Raw genomic sequence first — 12,710 nt, forward strand, 5'->3', positions numbered from 1 at the left:
ACGCATACTTACTGCATGTGAAAAAAACAAAAACTACTATGTACTTACAATAAAATTAATAATGTGATACAATGTACTTATTGTGTACATACATGTTTTTACATCGCACTTATACTTTAAAAAATACCTATATGTAGTTACATCTGTAATTACACTGTTGACCCACCCTTAAACCTACCCATACCACCCTAACCTTACCCGTATCCCAGCTCAATAGCAGCAAACGTGTTTTGCAATACAATATGACCACTGTACTTATTTTATGTAAGTGCATAGTAGTTAAGGCCACCTAATATAAAGCGTGACCATATTTAATTAATAAAAGAAAACTGTTTAATAACATGCAGTATGTCACAACACAGGACATATCACATAAATGCAACGCTTAAATTGTGTTCCCTAAAACAATGTTCAACCAAACAAGAGCTTTGTCTTACAACATAAATTTTTGGCCACATGCAGCACACATTATGAATCAACAAGTCTTTGTTAAAACAATAAGAGTCTAAATTTATAAATAGAAATGAATGCAGAAATACATGTCAGATGGCATCTATCGGCCATGTGTAAATGTAGCAGGAATTAAAAACATTAAAAAAAAATTATTTCCTGTATTTTATGCACTGCATTCACAAACAGAAAAATGGAACAGTGCATGCTGGGAAACGCTACTTCTTCTCTGGTAGACTCCCCTAGTCCTGAAAAACAGGTTTAGTAAGTGACCTACAACAAACAACCATTGGTATGAAGTCAGAGGAGGAAGTTTAAATGTTTCACAAAAATGAGATCATGTACTAAGAATCTTTGCCAGACTTTTGGCCTTGAGTCATCTCACAAACAAGTTCTAGACACCACATTATTTTTTAGTGATTTCCTTTTCATATTCTTGAGTATTGCAGTACTGACTACAATATCATTTCAGACCATTTCATAATGAGCCAATTTCTGAATAATAACCGCAAGTAAACAGTATAGTAAATAAAGCTACATGAATATTTATTGAAGGCTTTTTATAGAAAATTATATTTTTTATTTGATCCATTTCAACTTGACATTATAAAAGGATCGTCATAATAAACATTCATTATGTATGCATATTGTTATTACTCAACTTGACTGCGGTTTTCACTTTTTACAACTATTTTTGCCATTTAATTTTTTATGACAAAAAAAATATATATATATAGCCTACATATATCCAAACATCCGAGACCACTTGTGCAAATGTAATTCATAATGTCAGCATATCTAATCGATGAAAATTTGACTGAAAAATGCATTATTTGTACTATTTGTATGTTGTATGTATTATTTGTATGTTGCTTTAAAGTCACCAGCACTTGATCTGACCTTGACCTGAGCTTCTTGTGCTTCAAGGCAAGCAGGAACATTAGGAAAGCATCACGACACGCCAAACAGCCCGTTCATCTCTTTTTATTTAAAAATTGCAAACAGGTTTCTGCCTTTTAGATTTCTATATCATTATGAACTAAATCTGTAAGAAATGTTATCATAGTGTACAGATAACCTCTGTACATTTGTGGCGAAAGGGTTATTACAAAAGTTCATAATTTGCTTTTGTTATAACTAGTCGTACTTCATCAGTTAATTGACCAGTTCTGCTGTTTCACTTCCCTGTAAAGATGAAGCTATTCTCAGAGCCTCTTCCAGCGAAGTCTGTTCATTGAGCTGCAAGAGCAAGTACAGATAGAGGTCAGTGACTGACTAATGGCTGGAACTTTGCTCAGATTTTTTTCCTTGATTTGCAGTCTGAATGAGTCAATGTCAGCTGCAGACAAGTCAAAGCCAGTCGTCAAGTTTCAAGCAATCGAAGATGGCAAATTTCACCAAAAATTGTGTAGTGTGTGATGGGCACAGGATCCATTTTTTTTTTTTTTTTAGCTCCAGACTCATAGCAGTTGCTCAAAAACATACATTTATACACAAACCAACTGGCCAAAATCTGGCTTTGATTAAGCAACGAGCACTGAATTCCTATAGATAGCAAATAAAGGCAAAAATCAGGTCAAAATTGTGGTGTATTCCAGACTAAGTGAACTATACCTGAACAGCAATCTGTGTGCCATTAGAAGTAGCCAGAAGTGTAATGGGATGCGCTGACAATTCCTCCTGTATGCTCCTGGAAGATGATAATTCTGGAATCATAGTAGTCATCTGGAGAAAACGGGGGGAAAAAAACAAACACAGTTCATGTGACCACTTTATAGACTGCTGTTTTGTTTGTAAGCCAAAACGCAGAAATATGTTAGCATTTTTACAACTTCCAGTTCCATCGTTCTGAAGTCAATGGGCATTTGAATGGGTTTTTGGTTAAATGCCTGAAATAAAGTTAATCTGTGGTTAATAAAATCTCAATTTCACATTATATTCTACAACATAAAATACATCAGTAACACCCCCTTCTGATTTTTTTAAAGCTTTTACTCGACTTGAAAAAGGCAGCTGCTATCAAATGGCTTAATAGGACTGCAGAGGTTGAAAGAAAATGCTTTTTAAATAATAAGAGCTGTCAGAAAATTAGTGATGGTGATGTTGAAGTCGTGAAGGTTATATATAGCCCACGTTTAGCTTTTTACTTTTGGTGATTGTATTATCATGATGAACGAAACATGTAAGAATTATAAACTTTTGTTGGTCACAGAGCTTATTTTCCACAATAATCCAAAAGCCAGTGGCAAAATTCTATTGGGTTTTTGTCGAGGGAACCAAACTACAAGCATACTACGTCATCAATGCAGCGCTCTATATGCACACAAATCAGCAGTGGGCAGAATAAAGTTATGTGATAATTAGGAAGAGAAAGTTTGATGTATTTGCCGAAAATAAAAAGCACACACATAAATATACTTGTTTGATTCCCAAATTTACAATAGCCAAAAGCCTACACACCTGTCCTTCAGTCCCGTCCTCTGAGACCACAGTCAGTGAATGAGCCTCCGCTGATGACAGCAAGGACTCAGTGGATGGGATAGAGATCATACTGCCATCTTGTGTTACCATTGCGATCACATTCCCAATAGCCTGTCAGAAATCACAGAATTTCCCATTCAGCACATGTATTATGATTAGCTTCTGAAGTCTATGGCTGCAGCACATATTAACTAATGGCAATGTCATTCAATTTTTGTTATAGGGTAGGGTTTTTAAAAAACAAACATGCAGTCTTCTCACAAACTGTGTCGATGCAAATCAGTGTTAATTTTTAGTATAATTGATATATGTTTGGTGAAATTTTGAATTGGATTTTATTTTCTAACTTTAATTTTAAGTTAAATTTTGAGTACTTTTGTTGCTGTTTTTTAATCTCTATATATCTATAGAGATTAAAAATATATCTATATAGCTTTAGTTTTTTATAATTAGAAATGCTGTCTTGATAAAGAGCTGAAATAAAATGTGTTTAAGCTTCTTTATATTTCATTTCAATGTGTTACTTGCCATTTCCTTGTGAAATTTACTAGCAATTTGTTGTTGATTTTTGTGCAAATGGTTTCTACACCACAAATTTCACGTTTAATTCAAAGAAATTCACTTATGAAAACTGTTTAAACTCCCTTTTATTTCTGTGTATAATAACCCTAATGCAAACCTGTGATGCTCCATCCTGTGTGATAAACGTTACATGTTGTTCTGTGACTTCAGAGATCTCAGAATCCATCTCTGGACAAGAGTCTTCACACTTCACAGGGCTAACAGTCAGGGAGGGGTCATCTATAGCCTCTGAATACAAAACACAGCCCAGTTTTACTCAGAAAATATCATCAACATCTGATCATGTGTCTATAATCAAGATAGCTTTCAAAACCAACCTGAAGGTGGCTCAAAATAGCCTTCTGACTCCTCTTCTATACGCTCAGAGTCATTGTGCACTGAACGTTTATGAATGACCAGTGTGGAAATCTGCTTGTAAGTCTTTCCACAGTGGTTGCACTTGTAGGGTTTGCAGGGAGTGTGCACTACATTATGTTTGTACAGACTAGAGTACTCAGTGAATCGCTTGTCACAACCAGGAACTGTGCAAACATACGGCCTCTCTCCTGCATGCAATAAAGACGCTGGTTTAGACATTTCAGAGTTAAAGTCATAGTTACATTTAGGCTAGATTAAAAGTTATGATGAAAGAACTTAAACTAAATTCTGTTACATGTCTTTTCAAATCCACATGACTTTCGTTTCTGTCATGAAAACACAAGGTCAGTTTTTGAATAACCTGAATACTTAAAGGGACAGTTCACCCAAAAATGACAATTCTGTCACTATTTACCCACTTATTTTGAAGCAAACCTGTATGGCTTTCTTTGTTTCTGTGGAATATAAAAGGAGATATTGTGAAGAAACGTGGTAACCAAATAATTGTGTAGTGACTCTTCTTAAATATCTTTACAAAATCTTCTGAAGCCATACGATAGCTTTATGTGAGAAACAGATTTTATTATTTCTTAAAATCTTGACATCTTACCAGATCAGCACATTCTTCAAAATTTCTCCTTTTGAGTTGCACTTAAGAAAGCAAGGTTTGGAGTGATACGAGGGTGAGTAACGGTTGACAGCTTCAATTTCTGGGTAAGCTATCCCCTTAAGGCTAAAGAGCAGCACACCTGTATGGATCCGTATGTGGTTCTTGTAATTGGTTGCGCTGGCAAACGCCCGGTTACAGCCTGGCTCTGAACAGTGATACGGTTTCTCTCCTGTGTGCGTGCGAACGTGCACCTTACAGATGTTTGAGGTAGTGAAGGATCGCCCACAGCCCGGGAATGGACATAGAAATGGTTTCTCTCCTTAAAAGAACAGAGAACAAATAGATCAGTGGTAGGAGTGGCCCAAGCACTGTGCTGGTACCGTGGTATGACAGTGTAACAGGGCAGATAATATGACAAATCTTCATATGAAACCATTTTAAGTTCTTCTGATTGCAGCCTTTTGTTTACTTTTCAATTCCATGATAGCTTAACATTGTATTGCGTGATTCATATTTTCATGATATTCCAATAGATGGCAGATTTTAAGACATGTACCTGTGTGAATTCTGGTGTGCTTTTGAAGGTCCCCTGACGTCTTGAAAGATTTCTTACAGTCTATCTCCTGACAGCGGTAAGGTTTTTCTCCAGTGTGCGTCCTGATGTGACTTTTCAAACCATAACCTAATAGGAAATCAATTATACGTGATGAACAGCCCAAATATGTCAGAAATACACAGTTCAAGGTCAGTAAGATTTTTTTTAATGTTTTAATGCATTTAATTGATCAAAAATACAGTAAAAACAGCAATATTTTAAACACATATTACAACTGGTTTCTATTGCAATATATTTTAAAATGAAATTTGTTCCTGTGGTGTCAAAGCTGAATTTCCAGCATCATTACTCCACTCTTCAGTGTCACATGATCCTTTAGGAATCATTCTGATGTGATGATTTGCTGCTCAAGAATCATTTGTTATACTATTGAAATGATAATTGTTGTAATAATGAAAAATGTTGTGCCGTTTCATATTTTTGTGGAAACCACAATACTCTTTTTTCAGGACTGTTTGATGAATAGACAGCATTTACTTGAAATAGAAATCTTTTGTAACATTATGTCACTTATAATCAATGTAAATGTAATGCACCCTTGCTGTGCATTACAAAGTGCTTTTGTTACCTGTTGCAAACTTTTTTCCACAGCCTGGTAGATCACAACAGTACGGCTTGTCACCTGTATGTGCTCTTTCATGTACCTGAAAAACAAAATGTAATCATAATGCATTGCATTTGTCATGTTTTATTTACAAGCTCATATATAAAAGCCATAATAACCTTAAGATGATTTGCAGTGGTGTAAAGCTTTCCACATCCGTCATAATTACACCGAAAACATTTCTCTCCTGGCGGTTGTGCACTACGCCGAATTCCTTGACCCTGAAGAACGATCTAGAAAGAGAAAGGTTAAACATTCTTGAGCAACTCTGAATCTGGCCAATGATGTTTTTATGTTGCATGAGAAATTACATCCTCACCTGCATCTCCACAACACTGTGACGATCATTGGTGATCAGCTCAGAGTTTGTGTAAGAGTCAATTTCTTCGATCTGCAGGAAAGAAATCAATAATTATAATTACACTTTACATATTTATTTATTTGACCAACTTTGAAAAGTGAGCAAGACTGATTGTACTAAAAATGATTTATAAGATATGATATACAACAATTCTCCCTAATTTAATATTGCCAGCAAAATCATTGCAAATACACTGAATATCTTTGCATTAGCCCTAATCATGTTGGTTGTACCTTGGTTGTGTACTGCTCCAATGCATTGATTGTTTCTTGGTCGATAGCTGCATCTGTGTGCAAATCTGCTACTGTGCCATTCGTCTGGATGGCCAGAATGGTGTTTGGTTGCGACACCTGAACAGCATGTTGAATGTAAGCGGTAGACCCGTCCTCCAACTGCACCGTCTGCAGGGTATTGGGTTCATATGTATCTGCCAATGCAATATTGATATAGATATATTAAAAAGCATGTTCATCCAAATCCCATTTAACATCTTGCTGCATAGTAAGAACAAAGGAAAAGAAAAACCTTTCGCAGTGTGATGGATGTAAGCAGTAGTTCCATCTTCCAACTGCACAGTCTGAGCATCCTCCAGTCTTAAGCTCTCATTACCAACAACATCACATACAGATGAGCCCGTCCAATTATTTGGCTCATCTAGTGAGAATAAAAAATAAATAACATCATAATCCTGTTCCTAAATTGAAAAAATCCAGATAGTATAAAGATTTGCTGCATAATCAAGAGTAAAATACCTGCTTTTGGAACAGCAATATGTTGCACATAAGCAGAAGACCCATCTTCTAACTGGATCATCTGTCCTTCTACTATATTGCTGTCTGGGGAAAAACAAGCAGCGCTCAGTTAAAGCCTCGCTCAGAATATCAAGTCAACTGTGTTTAAAAAATCTTCCATTGTATTATTTTATGGAAAAGCAAAAATTCATGCAGCTTTGATTTGATTATTTTAAAAACAGGATATGCAGAAGTTAAAGATTATAGATGCTTCATGATCATTTTAATTACTGTATCTTAGTTGTCTTGTTATTTTTGGCAAATAGATATAAAAGTATGTTTCCGCCATATAAAAATATTTTTTTTTTATCTCACAGTTCTGGGTTTATATCTCACTTTGTTTCACACAATTCTGATTTTAAAAACACCTTCAAGATACTCAGAATTCTGATGATTTCTCTCAAGTTTACATTTCAACAATTCTGAGATTATATTTTTTCTCAGAATTTTGAGTTTATTTACATCTCACAATTCTGCTTATTGTTGGTTTCCACCATTAAAAAAGTGACTTTTTCCTCACAATTCTGACTGTTTCTAAGATTTGCAAGATATAAACTCTTAATTGTGAGATATAAACTATATGAACTCGCAATTCAGAGATTATATCTCACAGTTTATATCTTAGATATAAGATTTGAGACAAAGTCACAATTACCTTTTTTGTTCCATGACGGAACCAGTCTTCCTTAAATATATTTTTTAAACAATAAACACAAAAATTAAACCAATAAACAAGTAATTTTGAGATCCTGCAGCTAAACTAGTTGACAATGTCATGGATTTGAATCCCAGAGAACGCATTACCATTAAAGTAAATGCAAATGTTTGATGGAAAGTGTGTAAAGATAACCAGCAAATGAGACGACCAACAAATGAGCTATTCTATGTGTTCATTTATTTCCTATAGGTGATGCTGAGTTTTTTGACATCTTAAAAGTGTCTCAGATGAACAATTTTTCTGCTCAAATTGTTGTTCAGGGGGCACGGTAATAAACATACCTTGAGTGTCGTGAGGTATATATGCAGTGGATCCATCTGCTAAAGTCACAGCCTGCAGACTGACGGTGTCCATGCTCTGATCGCCATCTGGATCATTAACAGGACAATTAGAGACAGGCCCCAAACTTACTGACCCCAAACTTTGGAATAGCGTATGCACACCTTTCCTTTTAATAAAATGAGAGAGAAAAAATGCTTATAAAGTGTGCAGCTCTGACCTGCAATCCCCACAGTCTCGGTTAAGCAGAGAGTGACCTCCTGAGCATCTCCCTCATGCTGGAAATCTGCCGATTGATTTATCTGAGCCAGCAGCATTATAACCTAGGAGAAATCAAACACTGTAACTCTACGATCACATTTATTATAAGAGTTATGGAAATGTGGTCTCAGATTGTATGTATCGTTGATTGCATACGGTTATTAAACATTCCTGTATCCCATCAACAAAAACATGGTATTGCCATGATGTTACATATCCCAAAATTTTGTTTAGGCGTTAAGAAGGTTATTAGCAGACTCTTTTTTAATTTGCCGTCAGTTGTAATGTCTAGATGAAAACCTATTATTAAAATTGTATTAATTTAGCTTCAAAAGGTCAACATGGGGATAAAACTCAATGCTTCTTCCTATTTGGTCCATTAGGTTTCATTTTTTTGACATGTAGATGAAGTGCTTATATGGATGTTATATATCATATTATCCATGTAAAGCCTGATATATGAAAAACTGCAAGAAAAATAATAATTTATTTCAAATTGAACAGTGTATTGAATGTTTAGGCAAAATATAAACACTAAAAAAATGAAGTTTGCATGAAGATGTAGGTTTAAAGTGTGAAGATGGAGCATGCAACAATTATATAGCCCCGAACTTAATTAAAATATGCAAATTGGTGCATATGTATGCAACCAAACAGACTACTTACATAGAGTTGTCAATCTATATATCTTGGTATTTAAATGTTTAGTTTTATGGTGACAAATCTGTAGTTTTAATTGTTGGGGAAGCAAAGCATGTTAATGCAAAGCAATGATGACAAATAAACTTCCTACACATTTCCTCAAAAGCCTAATGTGTCATATACGATAAGAATATGTGTCATATACACAAAAAAATGGATGCATAAAATAAAATACGGATGTCTGGGAAATGCTTCATTCCTAGAATCAAAATGCAGAGACAATTAGTCGATAGTTTTTAGTACATTCTGTATAAACGTGATTTTCAGCAGCAGCAATGTCCTGAAAATCGTCTGATCTAGCACAATAATAAGAGATGTGTTTAGTGTTTCAGACACTCACCTCTCTGAAGAGCCCAAATCTACCAGAAACAACGCACCGGATCAAATGATATGTGTAATATTCCCTAACATAGAGAAATGTGTTTTGAATCGGTGGTTTTCTTCTCTGGTTTTAATTTGAGATATTATCCAGTGAAGAGCTGTGTTCTGCCTCCTGCTGTTCAGGAGTGAAAAACACTACCAGACCAAAAAATATATATTTATAAATATATATAGGAAATATTTGCTCATTATACCAGTGCCATTTTTTTACTATTTGTAATCGATTTTTATCTTTTTCATTTTAATTTTAGGTTTTAGTAATTTTGCTGCTTTATCTCAGCACACCCAAGGAGTTTTGGGGAACCAATTCAAATGAATTAAAGATGACTTAATTGTTTTGTTGCATTACAATTAAGTTGTAAAATCATTATAGTTTTAATAAATAACTATACACCAGCTATACTCATTCTGAAATAAAAAGAAAAAACAAAAACGGGTTAACACGGACAATTTAAATGCAAGTTACTCTTTTATCAAGCAACCACAAATCATTAAGAAAACATCAGCATTAAATTGTTTGTCAAATGGAAATGCATTCTCCAAAACAGTGCATTGAGAAATGAGCTGAGATGATAACGGTCACTTTTAGAAGTGGACAATATGGATATCTGGATATCAACACTTCAAAAATTCACATCAAACAGTAACTTTTGAAATATAAAAGTACGAGAATATAGAGTAATGTATTTTTTGTGGCATTACTATGATGAACACATGGAACTGTATATGTTCCAAATTAAATACTAGAAATATATTGTAAAAAAAAAAAAAAAAATGCACTAAAAGTGAAAGTTTAAATGAAATGTCAAATAAAGTAGTACCTTGTGAGGACACTCTACTGACAAAAGTTCATTTTTAAGACTCAACACTCTGGGTCTCAGCTTCCCATACTGCAGACCCATCAAGACTTTCTGGGTAAAGTCAAACGTATTGTCCAACTCTTTTGGGGAACTTAGAAGAAACAGTTTTTTCAAAGAAAAAACATCAATTTGAATCAAAATTTGAATTCTGGAATTCTGGGAACGTCAGTTTACGTCAGGTTTTTACTGTAGAATTTTCACAGTTTTTTACTGTTAAAATCATGGTCATTTTGTACAGTGTGTCATTGCTCACATGTTTATTGGATCTCACTTTAATCACTTCCCTCAAAATAAAAACCCTACATACCCAGACAATCCTCTTGTCCATTAATTTTTTTATTGAAAAATACACTGTAAAAAATGATTTTAACGGTAAAAAACTGTGAAAATGCTACGGTAAAAACCTGTTACATGGTTAACGGAAAGTTCCTGTAAAATTTACAGGGAAAAACCGTAAACTGACGTTCCCAGAATTCCCTGCGTTCCGTTTCAAATTCTGTTTGAATTTGACGTTTTTTCTTTGAAATAACTATGTTTCTTCTTAGTTTTTTCTTATCAGTTATGTTTATTAGGGTTGTATGTTACATCTAATGTTGTTAAATTAATGTGTATAGCATATTTCAGTTTAAGGAGTCTCACCATGATGGTGTTTAGTGCTTGTGTGAATGACACTGTGCACCTTCTATATGTGCTATTGTTTAAAAGTTGATTGTGATGGGCTTTGGCTCATCATGTGACTTTCCCATCATCACCTGCATTTGATGGTTATCAGTGTATTTCAAAGGAACAAAACAGATTTCAGTACTTTAATAGGTTGGTATATTAAGATTATATCAGTTAAAGAAATTACGGTATTTAACTGTAAATTTAAGTTAAAACCTAAAACGTTGCTACCGTATTTTTTACGGTGTAAATTTTACGGATTTTTTTTTACCATGTACAACAAAACAAATTAACATAGGCTACCACTATGCAATGTCAAAAGTTAGGCTACATAAATGGTTTATTTAAAAAAGGTCAAATCATGAAATGTTACGATTAATAAGAGAATAAGCATTTAAAAATGTGTCATTTAGTGCCATCTCTGGTCAAGAGAAAAAATATTGTATGTACTTGCTTACAACAGTCAAATTTGAATATATTGTTCTATTCTTGTTGAATTGTAACCATCATCCTGAATTATAATAAATATGTTCGTTACCAGATAAATAAATAAATAAACTACAAATAGGCCTATAACTTAAATAACTTTGTTTTGGATTTTAGGATTTTACATGTTTTGTTTATTAAACATCTATAAATAGGTTATATGAAATTATAAAATATCTGTAGTAGGTTATTTGTTTCTTCTCAGTCGATTTTGAGCAGACTTCTATCTTACAGAGGACCTTCCCTCCTGATGAATATAACGTCATAAAAAAAAATCGGTCCTAAAACCAACAGGGTAGCTTTGACCTACAGTGTTTCCCGCCCCATAAAGATAGATAGAAATGTTTGAAAAATGCAGAGATGTCTGTTTCTGTCCATTTTCTCAGTAGCACCTCACTCCAGAACAAAGATCCAACCACTCTGTCTTTCTCCAGTTTTAGCAAAATATGTTCCTCCACTGCCTCCTCCTGGAAGATGTGCACCATTGAGGGAAGAGAAGGACCAAGTGATGACACAAAAACACCTTTGTACATGTTAGCTATTTACCGCATTTCAGACACAACTACCAACGTTTTACAAAACTGAATAAGACAGTAATTTGCTACATTTTCTACAATACTATATTGAAAAATATTCTGAATCTAAACAATTAAATACTATCAAAGCACCTAGACATGTGTAGTCTTTCCATTTTATTAACATCTATACAAAAAAGGGACACCTCAGGAATAATTTTGTAATGAAATGTAAACATGGACTGCAGTCACAGAGCACTTTCACAAAATAGCCTAGTTATTAGCGACACCGGACTTAAAAATCAGTCTACATGTAGGCTTGATCGATTTTCATTTGAAAAACATAGGCACTTTCATAGGCAACCTAGGAATTGGGGAAGATCTCGTCTTTTAAGTTTCCTTACAAGCTGTTCACACATTGGCAGTAAAAAAAAAAAAAAAAATAGCCAACTATATGAAAATTCCTACATATCCTCTTTAAGTTGGATCAAAAGCCCCTTGAAAAATTAAATAAATCACAATAATATAAAAAAAAAAACTTAAATATAATATAAATGATTGTTTTACTGGAATATCTATTAATTGTATTCATTTGTAATCTGAAAATGACCTTATATGATTATTAAGTAACACTAAACAAATCTTTTAAGACTATTGTGATAATAGTTCGACAAGTCTTATTCGATATGAATTCATTTTTGTTTGTGAAACCACGATGATGAAATTCTAACCTGAAACTGCACTATCTTCTAATGTGTTGTGCGTCACTGTGGGTTAAGGCTGGCTTATCTAGTTGATCTAGGCTAAATGAACATTGCCTTTGTTTGTGTAAAAACACAATATGCATCCATTAGGTTATTGCATTACTGGGTTTTGTTTGAGAGATGATCAATAGGAAGGATTCAGTTGTTATTTAGGTAGCTGGTGTATTTTTGGCAGGGCTCAGAACCCTTTATATAGAGGAAATCACCGGGATTCCTCTTCTTTATGCAC

General features: G+C 34.1%; 1 protein-coding gene across 2 annotated transcripts; it reads right to left on the reverse strand.

The window, feature by feature from the left end:
• Positions 1–282: 282 nt before the first annotated feature.
• On the reverse strand, positions 283–9,285 carry LOC306869297 (zinc finger protein 143-like). Of its 2 annotated transcripts, XM_079415991.1 has the most exons (17): positions 9,153–9,285; positions 8,070–8,172; positions 7,852–7,938; positions 7,508–7,537; positions 6,814–6,897; positions 6,587–6,715; positions 6,295–6,488; positions 6,020–6,091; positions 5,820–5,933; positions 5,665–5,740; positions 5,037–5,162; positions 4,620–4,799; positions 3,831–4,058; positions 3,611–3,741; positions 2,911–3,042; positions 2,065–2,175; positions 1,419–1,689 (listed from the first exon to the last, which is right to left on the reverse strand). In XM_079415991.1, the coding sequence occupies exons 2-17, from the start codon at positions 8,164–8,166 to the stop codon at positions 1,606–1,608; spliced, it is 1,875 nt and encodes a 624-aa protein (XP_079272117.1). In that variant the 5' UTR covers positions 8,167–8,172; positions 9,153–9,285; the 3' UTR covers positions 1,419–1,605. The 2 variants fall into 2 exon arrangements, with proteins under 2 accessions (XP_079272118.1, XP_079272117.1); XM_079415992.1 differs by lacking the exon at positions 7,508–7,537 and having other exon boundaries at positions 283–1,689; positions 9,153–9,258.
• Between the last annotated feature and the right edge of the window lie 3,425 nt (positions 9,286–12,710).

This window comes from Barbus barbus (genome assembly GCF_936440315.1).
Source record: "Barbus barbus genome assembly, chromosome: 1".
Taxonomy (NCBI): domain Eukaryota; kingdom Metazoa; phylum Chordata; class Actinopteri; order Cypriniformes; family Cyprinidae; genus Barbus; species Barbus barbus.